Genomic DNA, 21,347 nt, shown 5'->3' with positions numbered 1-21,347 from the left:
GATCATATGAGAATTGTGAAATAAAGAGACTCTATTATTTCCAAACTTAAATTCATAACCATAGGAATCAAGTTGTGAAACAAAAATTAGGTTTCTAGTAAAAATAGGAACATAAACTGTGTTTACTAAATCTAAAATGAAACCAGAGTCTAAAATTAGACGGAGGGTGCCAATAGCCTCAGCGTCCACTTCTATTCCATTCCCAACCGTAATGGTTCGTTCTCCTTTATTTAGTTTCCGACTTGTAAGGTATCCCTGCAAGGGATTTGTTATGTGAATACTTGCACCAGTGTCAATCCACCAAATACCAAGAATTTGGTGGAACATCTACCAAAAGGGATTCATAAGAGACAAAGCATTGAGTGTTACCTTTCTTGTCCAACCAACTTTTAAAACCTGGACAATCCTTTCTTATGTGACCTTTCTTTCGATAGAAATGGCATCGAATCTTATTTTCTTCATTAGCCTTGTGAGTTTCATCATTTGCATTCTTCTTCTTCTTACTTTTGCCTTTCTTGAAAATCCTTTTGGTTGGACCCAAAGTGGTAAAGTGAGCCATATTAGGCTTTTCAGCTTTAAGCCTCTCTTCTTCTTGAACACACATGGCAATTAACTCGCTCATCTTCCACTTATCTTTCTGCGTATTATAATTGATCTTAAAAGGACCAAAATTGCGCAGGAAGAGAAGTCATAATGAAATGAACAAGAAAACCTTCAGAAAATTTCCATGTCCATTCCCTTTAATTGAGAGGCCATGTCATTTATCTTTAAGATATGTTCACGAACACCACTCAAACCATCATATTTCATTGTCATCATTTTAATCATGAGAGTACTAGCAAGGGATTTGGAAGTTCCAATGAATTGTTCTTCAATAGATTTCATATAGCTCACTGCACTTTCAGAAACAGGAATTGCTCCTTGAATTGCAGGCGTAATTGAGCCTTTCATTATCATTAGACTTAAGCGATTAGAGCGTTCCCATTTTTCATATAAAGCCATGTGTTCCTTAGAACTTATATCATTAGGCTTTGTAGGAGCTGGCTCTCTTAATGCATAGTCAAAATCCATAATTCCCAAAACAATTCCAATTTGTTCCTTCCATTTCTTAAAATTAGTTCTACTCAAAGCTTAAATACCAGACAAGTAACTATTAATGGAAGTAGGATTCAATGCTGCAAACACATAATATCCATTACATAATATAATCAAGAAAACTACTTTTCACATCTCATAAAAATAACACCACAAGTTAAATATATCTAACTATAAAACATAATTAGTTAGATACGAAATCAAGTTATCCTTCCGTTGGGCCGAATAACAATATATTTTAACAATTCATAAAAGTAAATGAGATGACTAATAAAAATAAACAACATAAAATAAAATAAAATAATCATTAAGACCATAACGAGTTTATCACCGTTGGGCAGAAAAACTCAATGTCTCTTATTTTATTTTATTAACTAAAGCACGAGAGAAGTTTATCACCGTTGGGCAGAAAAACTTATTGCTATATTTATTATACTAATCATCTTGGTTGTTCAAACATACATAGTGTTGAACCTCCGTTGGGCTGATCAACAATGTTTCAACTCATAAGGTGTGTAACAAAACATTATAAGTGCATAAAACATTATCTTAATTACCACTTGTTCAATAATTTTCAATTTTTATTTTAATATCAATAGAATAAAAGATTGGCCAAAAATAAAATAAAATTGGACAAGTGTAAATCAAGGTTTTGCACTTGTTACACCAAACATCATTATAAAATGAAATTCATACTTATACGTTTCATGCATCAGAATTGAGAACCGCGCTCTGATACCAATTGATAGAAAACTTTGCGAAACATAAACTAAAAACCATTAAGGATTCAATTCCATACATGAAAACTATATGAATTTCTAATATACAAAATAAGTGAATACATACCTTGATCCATGATAGTATGAAATCCTCCTTTAAGAAAGAGAAATCTTGAATGGAAGATCTTGATCTTTAAGTTCTTGACTTGTCTAAGATCTTCAAACCACTTCTCTCTCTCTAGGCGATGGGAGCCTTCATGTGGTGACAACTTAAGTTTTTTTGATGAAGAGTATGGTTTGGGACCTTATACTATTTATACTAATATTCTTCCCATCAAAGAACCATTCATTCAATGAACTTCATTAAATAGATTAATGTATCTTACACATTCATGATACATAATGCATCTTCTATATTAATGAATTCATTAGATAAGACTAATGTATCTTACATATTCATAATAGATACAATGCGCATATCTAAGATTCATTCATAATGAATCCATCACATTCAATGTGCATCTCTATGATTCATTCATAATGAATTCATCACATTCAATGTGCATTAGCATTAGTCTTCTATACATTGTATATATAGGTGCATTCATCAATAATTAGTCACCATCTAATTGATGTACATGTATCTTACTTAATGAGATGAATCTAGTATAATTATGCATAAGCCACATTAAGCCATATTTAGGAAAAATTCTTACATCACGTTCATATTTTTAGCTCCTATAATTGGCCATCTGCAAACCTAATTTGACATGTCGCACATGCATAGAAAAAATAATACCCCGTAATTTTGGCACTCATATTAGCCATTTTTATTCTACCTTTAATGTAGATGAAAGTGATACTAGGGCTCGTTTAAGAACATGTTATTTTAGTAATTTTTTAATTTTTTAACTAAAATATGAGGTAAAAAAAATTAGTATGTTTGAGATGATTTTTTGACTTTTTATGAAAGGATGTGCAAAAAGTAGAGAGAGAAAGAAATCTTTGACTTTTTGATATAAGTTATTGACTTTTTAATTATTTTAATAATTTTTTAACTTTTAAGCTAAAACAACAAACGAACCTAAACTACTTGCGAGAATTTTTTTTTTTTTAATATGCTCTAGGATAATCATTTCCTTGTATAGCCAATATGTCCGTACCTTGATGTTCGCTCTGCAATAATTTGCATATTAACATTGAAAATACTTCTTTTTGATAGCTTGTCATATTCCAATGTTAAAAATAAACACTTAATGTCCAATATTTAAGATGAGCTGTTTTGGGAAGTAGGTTAAAAGTTAATTTTTTAATTTTCTTTTTTCTTTGCAAAAATATATAAAAAAAGTATAGAAATAATGTGACCAAAATACGTTAAAATTCAAAAAATGACTTTTTACCCACTTATCAAAACAAGCCGTAATAAAAATCAATGAATATGCTTGAGGTTGAATTCAACTATTCCATATACACCGTTGATTTTCAAGCCATATATAATTTTCGTGCGTACATAAATTCAGATGCGAAACTATGTTGGGGCCAAGGGGGTTATAACCCCTAATTAATTTTTGAAAATTTTATAGTTATCTTTATGTTTATTTTTGTAGATAGGAATCTTTATGTTTATAAGTATTTGTAAAATGTATAATGGGATAAGATAGTCTTCTAAGTTAGGAAAAGTGTCTTAATATCTCTTTATTCTATTAGTATTTTAGAATAACCAACCGTTTCACATGCTAATTCATGGCATTACTTTTATCTAGTTGATTTTTGATTATGCGAGGGGTACAAGCCACTTTTTTATTTTTTTATTTTTAATAAATCAAAGACGTATGTGTACTTTTGATTTACTATTATGTCAATAAATAAAATAGCTTAAAACGGTGGTTTAATCAATTATATACTGATATTTAGGTCTCATTTAGGAAGTGATCGGTTTAGTCAAAAAATCAAAAAATTATTAAAAAAATTAAAAAGTTAACAACCTATATCAAAAAGTTAAAGATTCTTTTTTCTCTCTACTTTTTGTACATCTTTTCGTAAAAAGTCAAAAAGTCATCCTAAATAAACTAATTTTTTTTACATCACATTTTAGTCAAAAAGTCAAAAAATTACTAAAAAAGTCTGTTTCCAAATGAGACCTTAATTAATAGTTTAAAATTAACTTTATAAAAGAATGACTTGTCAGATTTTTATTTTTTATTTTTTCCTCATGAAATACTTATTTCACAACATTCATGTAATAAATTATCTTTGATCAGTTGTGTACCAAAACTAACTCAATTTTTTTTATGCGCACCTTGGACTTTTCCTATACAAAATTTATTGTTCTGCCCTAGTCATATTCAAGAAAGATCATTACAAAGTGCATGACAAAGTTTTAAAATTTGAATTATATGGTGACAAACAATGAACTAAATTCGTGTCACTTTGAAGCAAATTAATGAATTGAAATTTGTATTTTTAATTATTGCATTAAATATTTTAAATAAAAATATAATTTAAAGACAATAAAATAGATCATTGACACAAATGAAATAACACCATCCGCTAAAAATGATCAAAACGCCGAAAAAGTTTCATTTACATTGTTTTTACATTGAAATTATATGAACAATTTTTTGTTAAAAAAATGATTTTTGGAGACTTTAATTTAATATTAAAGTGTGGTGACTTTAATTAAATATTAAAGTGAGTCCTAATCATTTTTTGTGTTGGGTCCAAGTGAGCCAAAAATCATTGGGTTTTGAATAAGAAATTGCCAAGAAATTGTTTCATGATGTTAGATTCATGAATAGGATTTTAAAGAGTATTTAAATTTTTTTTCTTGGCTAAAGGGTGTGAATCCTTTGGGCATCTATACTTTTCATTTTGTGGAAATGAGCTATGGATGCTTGGTGTTTTAATGACAAGCCTTAAAAGCTGAAGGCTTTTCCTCTCTCCCCTATACATGTATAAATTGAGACCCTCCTGTCAAGTTTCAATATAGAAATTTTTGCTTCCATTTTACAAGTCAGTTTGCTAGATAGTTCCTATTGTGAGAGAGTGCTGCCATTGTTTTGTTCGTTAAGCTAGACAGATAGTGCTTCTGCCGTAGCTGGTTTTGACCGTCGTATCCTGGGAGACAGACGCCGGGTTTCCTCAAGCACTCGACCCGTGAGGGCGAAATCTGTTTTAAGGAAACTGCTTCCGTGCAGGCTTCGGTTTCGTCTCTTTATCCTTTTATTGTTTTGTGTATTTCTGTTGAAATTTAATTGTAATTATCAGCATATGTTCTTGGTATATAATTTGATTTCTTCATAAATCTATTTATTTAATTTCACAATTTGAACAACAAGCTTAAAACAGATTTTATATATCTTTTCTATGAAATTGATTGAATAGATTTATATAGACTATTAGGTTAGCTTTGTATAATGTTACTAGGAATTGTTGCGCAATTGCTCACTATTTCAATAATTATAAATTATGCAATGGTACTCTCTAATTGCTTAGTTTAATTAGAATGCTCTATTATAATTTACATACTTAATTGTATTAGTATGATCTTGTTTTATGCATATGGTTCATCATTTCCCTACCATGATTTGCATGAATTTTAAGGTTATAAAATATAATTTATGGATGTTGCAATTTTGACATGCTAATTCTATTCTAGTCTCAATTTGTTACATGCTTATTATTTTCTAGGCTAGATTACATAATTTAATGTATTTGGAGTTATAGAGTTTTATGAATTGTGTACATGATTAATCTAAATTATCTAATTGTGTGCATTAATATGAATTATTTAATTGGGTGCATTAATCTAAATTATCTAATTGGGTGCATTAATCTGAGTTATTTAATTAGGTGCGTTAATCTAAATTATTTATTTGGGTGCATTAATCTGAATTATTTAATTAGGTGCATTAATCTGAATTATTTAATTGGGTGCATTAACTTTGAATTTGACTTATCTATTTGGAGTTATTAGTTTAAATGTTTATTATGAATTAATTTCATTCATGACTCATGAGTATTGAACTTTATTTTAAAATTGTAATTTAATTTTGAAGTTACAAATTGTATTTTGTTTTGGTACCTTATATTAGTTGGTTACTTATATAATTAATAGTTGGCTAGATGGTTTCAATTATTTATTATAATTAAATTTTTTAGATTATTTGTTTGTATTTTGTTGTGGTTTGCTACTAACTTTCTTTGTAGGGGTACCAATGCGAAAAACAAATATAAAACCAAATGAATAGAATTTGAGATGCAAAAACAAAAATGTTTGAAGCATGTTTTGCTTGAGATGTAATTGATTTGTTTACCAATTTGTAGTAGTAAGTTTTATTTGCTTATATTGTTGTAGCAATGGTTTTACATTGCTTGTAAAAGTTTTGGACCCTGGTTTGCTTTAACCTAGTTCATCCCTACGAAAATTTAATTCTTAATTTGTTTATCACGGACTAGGAGTTAACATGCTCTTAAAAGTTTTGTCAAAAGGTTAACTGGGTTTTAAGTGGGACCGATGTGACCCCTCCAGTCTTCCTGGGAACTTTCTTGACCATGTTCGATTTTAGGTTTTGTGGTGAGACTAATTTTTGAATTAATTTTTCTTCTAAGGGATTTTCTAAAGGTTAAGTTTAATTTCTGGAAACACAGAAGTGATATTCTGGTGTAATTTTCAGAAATGGAAACTATCACTGATGCTGTTGCTACTGCTAATGTTAGTGGGGATTTGAACCCCGGGGCAACTGGATTGCCAACCCCTACTGCTGTGACCTCTGTGGTCAACCCTGGTGTTACTCCGGCTGTTCCAGGAGGACCGCTTAGTCACCATGAGCGCCTAGAAAAATTTGCTGGGGAAAACTTTAAGAGATAGCAGCAAAAGATGTTGTTTTACTTGACCACGCTAAACCTTGCCAAGGTTCTGAGTGATTATCCTCCAGCCGTAGCAGAGAATGAGCCTGACAGGAAGAAAGTCATGACGCTTGACACATGGAAGCAGACAGACTATCTTTGCCGGAACTATGTGTTCAACAGCTTGGCAGACTCACTCTATAGTGTGTTTTGTTCCAAGAGCTCAGCAAAAGAATTATGGGAATCTCTGGACAAAAAGTACAGGACTGAGGATGCCGGGGCAAAGAAATTTGTGGTTGGCCGTTTCCTTGATTTTAAAATGGTAGATTCTAAAACTATGATAAGCCAAGTCCAGGAGTTCCAAGTGATCTTGCATGAAATTCATACTGAGGGGATGCCTTTGAACGAGTCATTCCAAGTTGCTGTGATCATTGAGAAACTTCCCAATGGTTGGAAGAATTTCAAGAATTACTTGAAGCACAAGCGCAAGGAAATGTTTGTTGAAGAGCTGGTTGTCTGACTCCGGATTAAAGAGGATAATAGAAAGAAATGAGGAAGTACCTCTTCAGTAAAGGCCAATGTCGTTGAGCACGGCAAATCTTCTGGGATAAGGAAGAAACCCCCTGTGAACAAGAGCTCTAAGCTGGGGCCAAGGGGTGGTGTTGCAAAGAAGTTGGCTTACAAGCCGCAGGAACCTGGTTATCGGTTCTTTGGGAAGTGTTATAACTGTGGTAACGAGGGGCATCGGGCTAGTGACTGCCGCAAGCAGAAGAAGCCATACAAGACCAAATCTCGTGCTCATATGGCAGACTTACAAGAGCACTCCCATGAAGAGGATGATATACACTTGTCTGCCGTTGTCTCTGAGGTGAATCTGGTCGGTTCAAACCCAAGAGAATGGTGGATTGATACTAGGGCTACACGCCACATTTGCTCCTTGAAGGAGCTGTTTACAAGTTCAAACCGGTTACAAACGGTGAGAAGTTGTTTATGAGAAACTCTACTACCTCATTTGTTGAGGGAAAGGTGGTCCTGAAGTTAACCTCAGGAAAAGAGCTAACTTGAACGAAGTCCTGTATGTTTTGGACATTTGTTAGAATCTTGTCTCAAGGTCTCTTCTCAGTAAACATGTTTTTCGCATGGTTTTTGAGTCCGACAAGGTCGTTCTGACGAAACACAAGTGTAAAACTTGTGTTGAAGTGAAGTGGACAAGATCCCGTATGAGTTATGAAAATGCGTTAAGCCTTCTTATAAATTCTTACAAATGTGGGGGTGTCTTGCAATTGTGGCGATTCCTACACCCTAACGGGTTAGGATAGGCCCGAAATCCATGGATTGTATATTCATTGGTTATGCACATAATAGTAGTGCATATCGGTTTCTTGTTCATAAGTCTGAAATTCCAGACATACACAGGAATACCATCATGGAGTCAAGGAATATATGTTTCTTTGAAGACATTTTTCCTTGCCGAACCCATGCAGGGGTTCCAAGGTCTTTGGAGCAATTTGATGAGCTTGCTAGTGAGAATGATCATGTTGATGATCCAAGTGATAATCAAATTGAGGTTTTAGATGAGCCCAAAAGGAGTAAAAGGGCTAGGACATCCTAATCTTTTGGTCCAGACTTCTTGACTTATATGGTTGAGAACAAATCTCAAACTTTCCATGAAGCTGTGACTTCTCCTGAGAGTCCTTTATGGAAAGAAGCGATCAAAAGTGAGATTGACTCCATCTTAAAGAACCACACCTGGGAGTTGGTAGATTTACCTCCAGGTTGTAAGCCTTTAGGCTGCAAATGGATTTTTAAATGAAAGATGAAGGCCGATGGGTCTATTGACAAGTATAAGGCGAGACTCGTTATCAAAGGGTACAGGCAACGAGAAGACCTGGATTACTTTGATACGTACTCACCTGTAACTAGGATAACATCCATTCGCATAGTGATTGCGATAGCAGCTTTGCGCAATCTTGAGATACACCAGATGGATGTAAAGACAGCTTTCTTAAATGGGGATTTGAATGAAGAAATCTATATGGAGCAACCTGAAGGGTTTTCAGCTCCAAGACAAAGCAAGAAAGTCTGTAAACTTGTCAAATCTTTGTATGGTTTGAAGCAAGCGCCTAAACAATGGCATGAGAAGTTTGATAATGTAATGTTGTCAAATGGGTTTCGAATCAACGAATGTGACAAGTGTATTTATGTCAAAGACACTGACAGAGGTCATGTCATTTTGTGTCTATATGTTGATGATATGCTCATTATAGGTAGTAACGATGAAATGATCAAAACTACCAAGAAGTTGTTAAACTCTAAATTTGACATGAAGGATATGGGCATTGCAGATGTTATTCTGGGAATTAAGATTACCAGAATCTCTGACGGAATTGTACTTTCTCAGTCTCATTATGTTGATAAGATACTTGAGAAGTTTAGTGGATCAGATACGAGTGTGTCATCGACACCTGTAGACTTAAGTCTACACTTTACCAAGAATAATAAAGAGAGTGTCTCTCAATTAGAATATTCTCGGGTAATTGGAAGTTTAATGTATCTAATGAGTTGTACTAGGCCAGATATAGCTTACTCGGTTAGCAGGCTTAGTAGATACACAAGTAATCCTGATGCTTCTCATTGGAAGGGCATTGTGCGGGTGTTAAGGTATTTACGCTACACTCGGGATTATGGGCTGCATTATACTCGATATCCAGTGGTGCTTGAAGGATATAGTGACGCGAATTGGATATCAGATATAAAGGACTCAAAGTCCACTAGTGGATATGTGTTCACTCTTGGTGGGGCAGCCGTGTCTTGAAAATCTTCCAAGCAAACGTGTATATCCAGATCAACGATGGAATCAGAGTTTATTGCTTTGGATAAAGCAACGAAAGAAGCAGAATGGCTTCGCCATTTCATTGAAGATATTCCACGTTGGTCTAAACCTGTGCCAGCTATTTGTATTCATTGTGATTGTCAATCTGTAATTGGTAGGGCACAGAGTAATATGTATAATGGAAAGTCTAGACAAATCTGCCGTAGACATAATTCCATACGACAACTACTCTCGAATGGAGTTGTCTCTTTAGACTATGTAAAGTATAAGGACAACATTGCGGATCCGCTAACCAAAGGGTTAAGTCGAGTGTTAGTCGAAATGTCGTCAAAATGAATGGGGTTAAGGCCTTTGGAAGTTACCGGAATGGAAACCCAACCTAGTTGACTGGAGATCCCAAGATCTAGGTTCAATGGGACAACCTAATTGCGTGTAACGGTGGTATGTCACTGAGGAGGTTAAACCTCCAGCCATTCCTTCTATTAGTGATACCTGCAAGTGTAGAGGATAAGCTGAGCTTTTAATGACTCTTATGTGTTAAGCTGTTGAGCTAAGTATTGCAGGATACTTTAGTAGAGTCACCTATATGAGTTTGAAGTGGGGCCAGAAGAATTGGGCAGGCCAAGATTCTTTGAAACCACTCGCTGAACCAGGCTAGTGTCCAGGGTCACATAGGGCACACCAGTGAGAACATAATGGTGGTAGGAGTAATTCCCGTGTGAGATCTATTGTCTCAGTTTACATAAACGGTAGAGCAGTTCAAGATGTCTTATTCACTGATCTGCCAGTAAACTCGATAGGTTTTCACTGGGAGAGGTTCAAAGCCAAAAGCTACCTTCTCTGATGTCGGGGTTAGTCCGTTATACTCTCTCTCAGAGTCTTTATTGTTGAACGATGTCCGTTTGTTGAGTCATTCGGTCAATTTTTATTCATGTGGGGGATTGTTGGAAAAAATGATTTTTGGGGACTTTAATTTAATATTAAAGTGTGGTGACTTTAATTAAATATTAAAGTGGGTCCTAACCATTTTTTGTGTTGGGTCCAAGTGAGCCAAAAACCATTGGGTTTTGAATAAGAAATTGCCAAGAAATTGCTTCATGATGTTAGATTCATGAATAGGATTTTAAAGAGTATTTAAATTTTTTTTCTTGGCTAAAGGGTGTGAATCCTTTGGGTATCCATACTTTTCATTTTGTGGAAAGGGGCTATGGATGCTTGGTGTTTTAATGACTAGCCTTAAAGGCTGGAGGCTTTTCTTCCCTCCCCTATATATGTATAAATTGAGACCCTCCTGTCAAGTTTCAATATAGAAATTTTTGCTTCCATTTTACAAGTCAGTTTGCCAGATAGTTCCTATTGTGAGAGAGTGCTGCCATTGTTTTGTTCGCTAAGCTAGACAGATAGTGCTTCTGCCGTAACTGGTTTTGACCGTCGTATCCTGGGAGACAGACGCCGGGTTTCCTCAAGCACTCGACCCGTGAGGCGGCGAAATCTGTTTTAAGGAAACTGCTTCCGTGCAGGCTTCGGTTTCGTCTCTTTACCCTTTTATTGTTTTGTGTATTTCTGTTGAAATTTAATTGTAATTATCAGCATATGTTCTTGGTATATAATTTAATTTCTTCATAAATCTATTTATTTAATTTCACAATTTGAACAACATTTTTTTCATGGCAAATGAGGAATTATTATATCAAGTTCATTATACCAACCTCATGCATATACATCTACTTCAAGTAGTCTCCATCCTTTACAATTTTTATTTATTTTTAATTATATTCTTTATAGTTTTGCTTGCAGTTTGGATAAAGTATTGATGAAAATTGTATAAAGTCACGGGGGACACAGTTTATGTATTAAAAAATATTTACATTAATGAATGATGATGTATAATATACTCTTTTACTTTTATTTTGAATTAATGAAAGTTCTAATAAACTCTATTTATGAAGAAATATGTAAAATAATCATTAGAATTGAGCATATTTTAAAAGTCACGTCTGATTGACCATATGTTTTTTTTTTTTTGATTGGAAATGGTATATATCATAGAATTATATCATAAAAAGTTATTTAGCAGACCTGATTTATTATATAGTTGTGTATACTTAATAAGATATATATATATATATATATATGATTATTTTATAAGAGAAAAAAGAAAAGAAAGAATGTGATTTCGTGTTAAAAAGACACCCCACATGTGATATAGACCATATTATTAAAAATAAAAAATAAAAAATAAAAAAAACCTTTATATGGGGCTCACTGATTCAACAGTTATATACTATGCGTTTTTGTTTATAAAAGGTTTATATATTTTTTGAAAATTCCTATCAAATTGATTGTTGTAATTTTTGCTTGTTATATGTGTAATAAAAACAATTTAAATTGAAAGTGATTCTATTTTTTTTTTTTTTTTAGATTCTACCACTCTATTTACTTTCGTTTTCAAAATAATTTTTCTAATTTTAAAAAAAAAAAAATCTAAAAACTAATTTTAATGAATTTTTTTTTTATCATTTTCATACGACTCTTTTTTTGGAGTGAAAATAAGGAATTCATATGTATATTTTACTTTTTCATTATAAATTTATTAGTCATTTGAATGAAAAAGTAACGTTGTCACCTCTTTTACATTAAAATATATACTTTATCTTGTGTATTTTTGTGTCTTTATACCATCTATATTATTTTTTGTCTCTTTAACCTTACTAGAAAATAGATCTATTGCAACTGTACGGGGAGCAAATATTCCGGCAAGCCCGTACTCCTTTCTTCCGAGCTCCGTCTCTGTCCGATCACCTGCGAGCAAATAATAGTGAGCTACCCGGCGGTGTGTGGCCGGAAAAACCCTCCGACGATCAAGCAAGTTAGCACACACCTTAGGATAGAGAGAGAGAGGGGGGGTTAGAGTGTAGGAGTTTTCTTACAAAGTGTTTGTCTTGCGTATGGGGGGCGCATACATGCTTATATACCCTCTGCGCCCCATATCCACTCCCAGTCATTTCTTGACACGTGGCTCCGCTATCCCATCTGTCAGCATAAACCTTGCTGAACATCACCTAATCTCAACTGCCTGCCTTCTCAGCTGGAGCTCGGCAGCCGAGCTTCTCTATCCACGGTCGTGCTGTGCTTCATACCCAAGCACTTCACTGGCTAAGCCCAAGGAGGACCGGGCTAGGCGGCATCTCGGCAAAGCCTAGCCCGGGGCACCTCCTGTGGTCGGCCTTCCTGCCGATCAAACGATTACCTCGGCTGACCACGCCTTTCCGGGCGCCGGTCACTCAGCTTGACTGGCTCCACTATTGCCTGATCAAGCAGCTCGGTCCAACCGAGCACTGCCTTGCCGAGCAGCTTCTTTACGGTCTGGAGCGGCACATACTTGGCCCAACTCCTGCCCGGCCCAAGTCCTGGCAGCCCATCCCTGGGCGGATCGCCGGTCATCTCGGCCCCATGCACCATTAGGCTCTCAACCTGCTCGGCCGTTACCTCGGCCCAATTCAAGATCATAAATCTCCCTCTCAATTGCCCCTTAATTCCGTCCGCGAAAGCGTGACTGGGATTACTCATTTCGACCGAGATAACATTTCTTCGGTCTTCAAAATGCTGTAGGGCGACCGGGCTAGTTAACATTACCGTCTGCAAACTTGCCCGGTTATACTCCTCGGCTGATGTCCTCTTCTTTGAAAGTAGCCCGGTTGGCTCCTCGACTCTTCAACCTGTCTCTTCAGTTCTGACGTCGCCATAAATGGGGACACGTGGCGGGCTGCCATTGGTTCTCGAGCAACCAACCCGCCGTTTTGCTAGAATTTGAATTTGGGCGGTCTCTATTCCTCTATAAACATGCCCCTGCCCTCTTCATTCCATTCTTACTGCCTCTCCTGCTTATCAAGCTTCACAGAGCTTCTGTCCATCCTCTGCCGTTCCTGAACTCGAGCTCCAAGGTGGAGAACGCACTGCCCTAACTTGGTAAGTCCTCAAACTCTCCTTTTATTGTCATTTTCTTCGATATTTCACACATTAGGGTAGAGAAACGCAGCTTTTAGGATTCGGGCACCAAAAACCATCCCAAACCCTCCATTACTCATGGTGTTCTTCATTTTTCCTGAAGAACACTGAAAAACTGGGGCTGACCGGGCTCCTGGTTTTCATTTGATCCAAAAAACCAATCTGACCGAGCAAATAACATGTTTGTCTCAACTCCAGCAGAAACCGAGATAGCAAAAGGAATCGGTCGCTCGACCGGGCTAACATCTGGTCTACTTGGGCGACCGAACTCCTTAGTTAGCTTAGACGACCGAGGTGGTTTGGCACTCTTAATGACCGAGCTAAAGTCCAGCTCCTTTCGCGCGATCGCGCTCACACTTACACTTGCCATCATTTTCCTGCAGAGTCCAAGGGGACCACTGTCCATTCCTGAGGCTCTCCAGGCCGAGCAATGACCAATTACCACAGTGCCAAACCCCTCAGCCGAGCTATCCTAGGCCGACCACAAATGGGGAAATTTTGATTTCTCGTAGATACTCCGGCTGCACTGGCTGCATTCAGGGAGGAGTACGGCATCCCGGCCGATGTCCACCTTGAACTTGCAGAAATTGAGACAACGCCTTGGGGCAGAGAGGAATGCCCCTTCACCGTGCTATCCATTGTCGAAGGGGGCCTTCGTTTCCCACTCAATCCATTGATTACCGAGTTTCTGCGCCGAACCGGGCTAGCACCCACCCAAGTATGCACCAACACTTACCGGATAATAAATGGCGTGCACGAGCTAAACAACCGGTTAGGCATAAGCCTAGGTTTAGCCGAGATCCTGCGCCAATACACCCTAGGCCACACCGGCGACGGCCTCGCCTATTATCTCAAGATTAGACCGGGTAGAGAGAAAATCGTGACCGGCACACCAGACAAGGATCTTCACGACAATGATTTCTTCTGGGTGTCAGGAAATTACGAGACAGCCGAGGTACCGGGTTGGATGATAAGCAAAAACTTTGGCAGCACATGTAAGCCGCGCAAATTACCTCGGTTAATACACTTTCTTCATGTTTCTGTACTTAGTCATTTTCTTTCTTGTTTCTTTTGCAGCAATCCAAGCCTTGCAAGCCAACTATCATTTTCCCAACGTAGAGGCAATCAGGACCGCGCTCCGCTACTGCGATCGAGATTGCAACCAATTGCTCGGTTACAGTCCCACATACAGATACTCCACTCCCCGCCGGAGTAAAGTGACAGACTTCCTCCGCGCTCCAACACCTCCACCAGATCCAACTCTGCCAGACGTTCCACTCATTCGCTTGACAGAGGGGCAAGAGATGGCCAAACGAAGTAGAATCAAGAACCTGCTCACCGCCACGTCTGCCGAGATGTCGAGCGTTGTCACCCGCTTGCTGGCCACCGGTCAATCCAGCGGCGCCGTGATCGCTCTTGCCTCTACAGCGACCGGGCAGTCCAGCCGGGAACCTGCTCCTCGCCGTGCTGGTAAAAGAGCTCGTGCAGACCCATCTGCCGAGCTTGTCGCCAAGCTGACTACCGAGCATCCATCTGACGCTCCCGTCCCAGTGCCGGCCTGGCGTCCATAACTGAAGCACCGGGGTCAAGACATCCCGGCCACGGCTTCGATCAAGGGCGATAAAGAGCATTTGCTCGCCTTCAATCTTACCAAAGCTCTTCTTCTATCGAGCGACGTGGTCGGCAGCGACCACGTCCCTGACACTCGGTTGATAAAATCATCAGTGAAGTCTATGGCTAGGGTAAGTCAATGTGCCTCTGAAATTTTCACAAGTGTTTGCTCGGCTCCTTCTCTAATGAACTTTACTTCTTGCAGGCCATTCAGAAACAACACCTAGTACTGGAGCGCATCCATAGACTTCGGCAAAAGGCCAATGACACAGCCAGCCAAGTCCAGAGCCTCCAAGCTGAGCTCGGCCGGGCAAAGTCTTCACTTGAGATGGCTAATGTAGACAACAACAGACTGCTCGGTCAGCTGGATGCGGTCGTGAAAAAACAGGATGAGCTCCAGACCGAGGTAAACGCGCTCAAAAAAGTCGCGAAAGAAGGACTGCCGGGCTGCTAACAACGCCGGCTTCAACGAAGCCGAGCAGAGCTATGAGAAACAAGTCTTTGCAACACAAGACATTTACTTCAAAGCTGGCTGGAAGTCCGCCTGCGAGCATCTCGGCCAGGGCTCTGACACCGACGTATTTGCCGATCCTCCTCCTGCTTCGCTACCGGTCTACCTCGTGCCTTACGCAAACGACGTCTTCAGCGCTTTGCAAGCTGAGGCCGAGGAAGGGCTTGAAGAGGGAGACCCCGAGACAGATACAGAGGCAGAGGATGCCGAGGTACAGGAGCAGCCCAGCCATGACGAGCCCGGTGCCCAAGACAAAAGTCCAACTATCAACCTTGAGGCCGCCGAGGACGAGTTTACCAATCTCTCCCCCTTAGTTTAGTTTTCTTTTCTTTTTGTATGTTTGCTTTCTGCGTTTCTGATGTAACCGGGCTCTGTCCCCACCTTTTGTATTGACTTTCTTATCAATGAAAAACTCAAATTTTGTCAAGTGTTTGCACGGTTGTCATCAATTCCATCTTCAGCAAAACATCTCGGTATAAATCATAGATTGAACAAAATACCTTGTCAACCAGAATACATAACTCGGTTGAAGTACTTACGCAGAACAAAACAGCAACTTCATAAACCGAAATAACCATCTCAGTTAGTAATAACAAAGTTGAACAAATCACCAGCTCTTCCAACCGAAGTAAATCATCTCGGTTGGGAATAGCAGTTGAACAAATCACCAACTCTTCCAACTGGGATAAATCATCTCGATTGGGAATCCGAAGTTGGACAAAACACCAAAATCATCTCGGTTGGGAATCCGAAGTTGGACAAAACACCAACTCTTCCAACCGGAGTAAACCATCATGGTTGGGAATCTGAAGTTGGGCAAAAAACCAACTCTTCCAACCGGAATAAATCATCTCGGTTGGGAATCCGAAGTTGGACAAAACACCAACTCTTCCAACCGGAGTAAATCATCATGGTTGGGAATCCGAAGTTGGGCAAAACACCAACTCTTCCAACTGGAATAAATCATCTCGGTTGGGAATCCGAAGTTAGGCAAAACACCAACTCTTCTAACTAGAGTAAATCATCTCGGTTGGGTTAACTACGTCGAACAAAACAGCAGCGCCTTTCGGCCGGAGTAGATCATCTCGGCTAGAAATAATTAAGTTGAACAAAACACCAACTCTTCAAACCGGAGTAAAACATCTCGGTTTTTACATTAAAACACAGTCCAAGTGCTAAAGCAAAATTACTTCTATATATTGACAAAAAGAATTACATTCTGTAGTGCAAGCCAAAAAATTCCTTTGCACAAGAAAAGAAAGCAAAAGCTTAGAAATAATACAGTTTCAGGTTGGCCGCATTCCATAGCCGGGGTATTGCTCTTCCCTCTAGATCCTCCAAGTGGTAAGCCCCCTTGCCCGCCAGACCGGTGATCTTGTAGGGTCCTTCCCAATTTGCCCCTAATTTGCCTTCACCTAGCACCAGGGTGTTGCCCATAACTTTCCTCAAAACCCAATCACCAACTTTGAACGGTCTGGGGTGCACTGTCTTGTTGTACTTCTTTGAGAGCTCTTGTTGGTAGGCGGCCACATGGATGAGGGCCTTCTCCCGACGCTCTTCCACTAGGTCTAGCTCCTAGGCAATAGCCTCGGCATTCAGTTCGGGCTCAAAACTCTCGCTTCTTAGGGTGGGCATGCCAACTTCCAAAGGTATGACCGCCTCCATGCCATAAGCCAAAGCAAATGGAGTTTCCCCGGTAGATCGCCGCGGGGTTGTTCGGTATGCCCAAAGGACGCTGGGTAATTCCTCGGCCCATTTTCCCTTTGCCTTCTCTAGCCGTTTCTTCAACCCATCCAGTATAGTCTTGTTTGATGCCTTGGCTTGGCCATTGGACTGCGGGTAAGCCGGAGTGGAGTTGTAGAATTCAATCTTCAAATCTTCACAAAATCCTCTGAATAGGCGACCGTCAAACTGGGTGCCGTTGTCAGAGATCAAGATCTTGGGGGCGCCAAACCGCGTGACCACCTTCTGCCAGACAAACCGCTTCACGTCTTTCTCTTTGATTGTTGCCAAGGGCTCAACTTCAACCCATTTTGTGAAGTAATCTGTGGCCGCAATGAAGAATTTCCGGTTGCCCGGTGCTGTTGGCAGTGGCCCCACTATATCTGGCCCCCACATGGTGAAGGGCCAAGGACTGGTGAGGGGAAGAAGTTCCCTAGCAGGCTGATGGATCTGATGGGCGAATTTCTGGCATTTTTCACACTTGCGAACGTACTTTTGTGCGTCGGCCTGCATGCACGGCCACCAGTATCCCTGCGAAATAGCTCGGTAGGCCAAGGACCTGCCCCCTATGTGGTTGCCACAAATGCCTTCGTGAATTTCGTACAAGAAGGCCTCCACACTACTCGGGTGCACGCACTTTAGATAAGGATCGGTGAAGGACTTTTTATACAACGCACCAGATGGAGAGAGCCAAAACCGCTCTGACTTCACCCGGACTTTGTGTGCTTCTTTCTTGTCAGTTGGTAGAGTCCGGTCTCTGAGGAATAAGATCAAGGGGTCCATCCAAGGAGGACCTAGCGCGGCGCAGAGTACATCCGTCTGCCCGGCGTCTTCAATGCTTGGCCGTGGAAGAAAGTCAATTAACAGGGGGTTTGGAGACGTACTATCTACCATAGAAGCGAGGCCGGCCAGCTCATCAACTCGGTTGTTTTCTTCACGGCCAATCTGTTGGACCCTGATTGCCTGAAACTGCTTGATGTGTTCCCTGACCAGAGCTTGGTACTTCGCCATTCTGTCATCTTTGGCTTCGTAAATCCCAGAGACTTGGTTAACCACAAGCTGGGAATCACTGTACACCAGTAGCTCGGCAGCCTTCATTTGAATAGCGCTCTTGAGCCCGGCGAGAAGGGCCTTGTACTCAGCCTCGTTGTTAGATGCTGGGAAGCCAAGCGTGATAGAATGTTCAATGGTTAGGCCATCCAGGGAGATAAGAACGATACCTAGGCCGGCACCATGACGGTTGGACGCTCCATCAACAAAAAGTTTCTACATTTTCCCCACAAAAAACTTCCAGCAGTCTGATGGGTCTTGAGAGTTGCGAAGGGCAATGGGATCATGGTTTCTTGGCTGTCTGGGTTCAAGTTCCGTGTTGATTGGTTCCACTCCAGCTCCCCTTGGTGATTCGGCATCGGACTCAGCAAGTCGGTTTGTAATGCTCAAGTCCGTAGGCGAATCATCAGGTTGCGGTGCAATGCCGGCCGCAGGTTCTGAGCTGTGTGGTTCCATTTCTTTCCCCCTTAGTGATGCGGGACCGGACAAAGCAGATGGGTCGGTGATACTCAACTCCGTCATCGCATCACCGGGTAGTAAAACCGTGCAAACTGAGGGCGCTTCAATGGTGCGCGCAAACTCTGCATCGCTACTTCCACCAACTGGTTGTATCTCGGATGGTCTTACGTGCATCTCATCATCCGCCACGGTAATATCGACCGGGCATACCAGATGAGTGCCAGGTGAGAACTCGGTGACGAAGTCTGCCAAAGTCTGGGCTTTGATAGCAGTGCGCGGCTGGAACTTCACATCAAACTGTCCTAACTCGACCGCTCACTTAAGAATGCGGCCTGAAAAGTCCGCCCGTTCAAACAAGGCCTTGAGGGGAAACTCGGTCAGTACGACGATGGTATGTGCGTGAAAATAATGCGCCAACTTCCTTGAAGCCATCATCAATGCCAACGCAAGCTTTTCCAGCGGCAAATATCTCGTCTCAGCCAGTAGCAAGGTCTTGCTGACATAAAAAATTGGGAGGTGCTTGATTCCTTCAGCGCGGACTAACACCGCACTGACTGCGTGCTAGGAGACGGCAAGGTAAAGGTAGAGTTCCTCACCCGGCTTTGGTGTAACCAACAGTGGCGAAGAAGACAGATATTCCTTGAGCTCGGCCAAAGCTCTGTCACACTCTTCGTCCCACGAGAACTTTGACTTCAATGCTTGAAAGAAAGGGCGGCAGCAATCTGATGACCGGCTTATAAACCGATTAAGCGCGGTGGCCATTCCGGCCAGATGCTGCACGTCCTTAGTCGAGCTGGGCTGCTTCAACTCTTGCACGGCTCTGATCTGGGTAGGGTCTGTTTCGATGCCTCGGTTCGTGACTAAGAACCCCAAAAATTTTCCAGATCCCACGCCAAAGGCACACTTGGATGCATTCAAGCGCAGCTTGTGCTTCTTTAGAATGGCAAACATCTCGGCTAAGTCGGACAAATGGTTTGCCTCTTGTCGGCTCTTTACCACCATATCATCGATGTAAGCCTCCATTGTACGGCCAAGCAAAGGAGCAAACATTTTGGTCACCATCCTCTGAAAGGTTGCCCCGGCGTTCTTCAAACCAAAATGCATGACTTGGTAGCAGAAGAGTTCCCTTGGAGTCGTGAAAGAGGTGATCTCTCGGTCAGGCCTATGCATGGCAATCTGATGGTAGCCGCGGTAGGCACCCAAGAAACTGAGCCTATTATGTCCAGCCGACAAGTCCACAAGCTGGTCAATTCGCGGCAAAGGGAAGCTATCTTTAGGACAAGCTCGGTTGACTGTCTTATAGTCGACACAAACTCGCCACTTTCCATTCTTCTTGGGCACCACTACTGTGTTGGAAATCCACCGAGGGTAGTGCACTTCCTGAATTGCTCGTGCCTCAAGCAGGTTCTTCACCTCCTCTGCAACTACCTCGGCGTGATGCAGTGCCGATCTCCTTGTTCGCTGGATGACTGGCTTTGCTCCAGGGAAGACATTGAGGTGATGGCAGATAAAACTCGGATCGAGGCCAGGCATGTCATAAGGTGACCACGCGAAGACTTCGATGTTGGCCATCAAAAACTCAACCATCTCGGTCCTCTCTATGGCCGTGAGACTTGAGCCGAGCAAGAAAAACTTGTCCGGCTGTTCTGTATCAATTCGCACCTCAACTAATTCCTCAACAGCCTTGTCTTCGGCCTTGGTGCCCATATCATCCAAGACACCCTGGTCCTCCGGTCCCTCAATCATTTGAACAAATCCTTTGGCAGCTCGGCTTCTGTTGACCGCCACGAAGCACTGCTTGGACATGACCTGATCGCCCCAAATTTCCTCGATTGCCCCCATAGCCGAGGGGAATCTCATCACCTGGTGGTAGGTCGACGCTACAGCTTGCATAGCGTGAAGCCATCCCCTTCTAAGGATAAGGTTGTACGTCGAAGGCACTTGTAGCACCCAAAACTCCACTTGCTTGACCACGGATCCCGCTTTGACCGGCAGGATAATCTTTCCCAAGGGCCACTCCGGCTGCGAGTTGAAACCAACCAGTGGCGAAGTTGCCGGAGCCAAGTCTGTCTCCCGGAGTTTGAGCTGCTTGAACGCATCATAATACATGATCTCGACCGAGCTTCCCTGATCGATCAAGATCCGTTTAACATCAAATTCCTTGACGCGTAGTGTTACTACTAGGGCATCGTTGTGCGGCGTCTGGATACGCTCTAGATCCTTTGAGGTGAAACAAATTACGTTTTTTTCTTCAGTCTTCTCCCTTTTGATGGAGGCTGTACCGACAAAACTTCCCTCATATGTTCTGCCTTTTTTATCATGCCCCGGAGTTCGCAAACACACTCCGGTTCCACGATGCCGTGGATGACATTAATAACTCCCTGTGGTGGTGTGTCTCGGTCATCCTGTCCCCTGGGATCGACCGGAGCCTGATTCGGCTTCACGCCACCATCAACGTAAAGGTCTAGGTGCCCGGCCGCGACCAGCTCTT

General features: G+C 40.8%; 1 protein-coding gene across 1 annotated transcript; it reads right to left on the bottom strand.

Moving 5' to 3' along the window:
• Window positions 1-714: 714 nt before the first annotated feature.
• LOC114279177 (uncharacterized) lies at window positions 715-1,951 on the bottom strand. Its single transcript, XM_082881180.1, has 2 exons — window positions 1,942-1,951; window positions 715-1,130 (listed from the first exon to the last, which is right to left on the bottom strand). The coding sequence occupies exons 1-2, from the start codon at window positions 1,949-1,951 to the stop codon at window positions 715-717; spliced, it is 426 nt and encodes a 141-aa protein (XP_082737306.1).
• Between the last annotated feature and the right edge of the window lie 19,396 nt (window positions 1,952-21,347).

This window comes from Camellia sinensis, chromosome 7, assembly GCF_055761805.1.
Source record: "Camellia sinensis isolate YWXY chromosome 7, ASM5576180v1, whole genome shotgun sequence".
Taxonomy (NCBI): Eukaryota; Viridiplantae; Streptophyta; class Magnoliopsida; order Ericales; family Theaceae; genus Camellia; species Camellia sinensis.
This window is presented reverse-complemented; position numbering and strand designations above follow the sequence as displayed.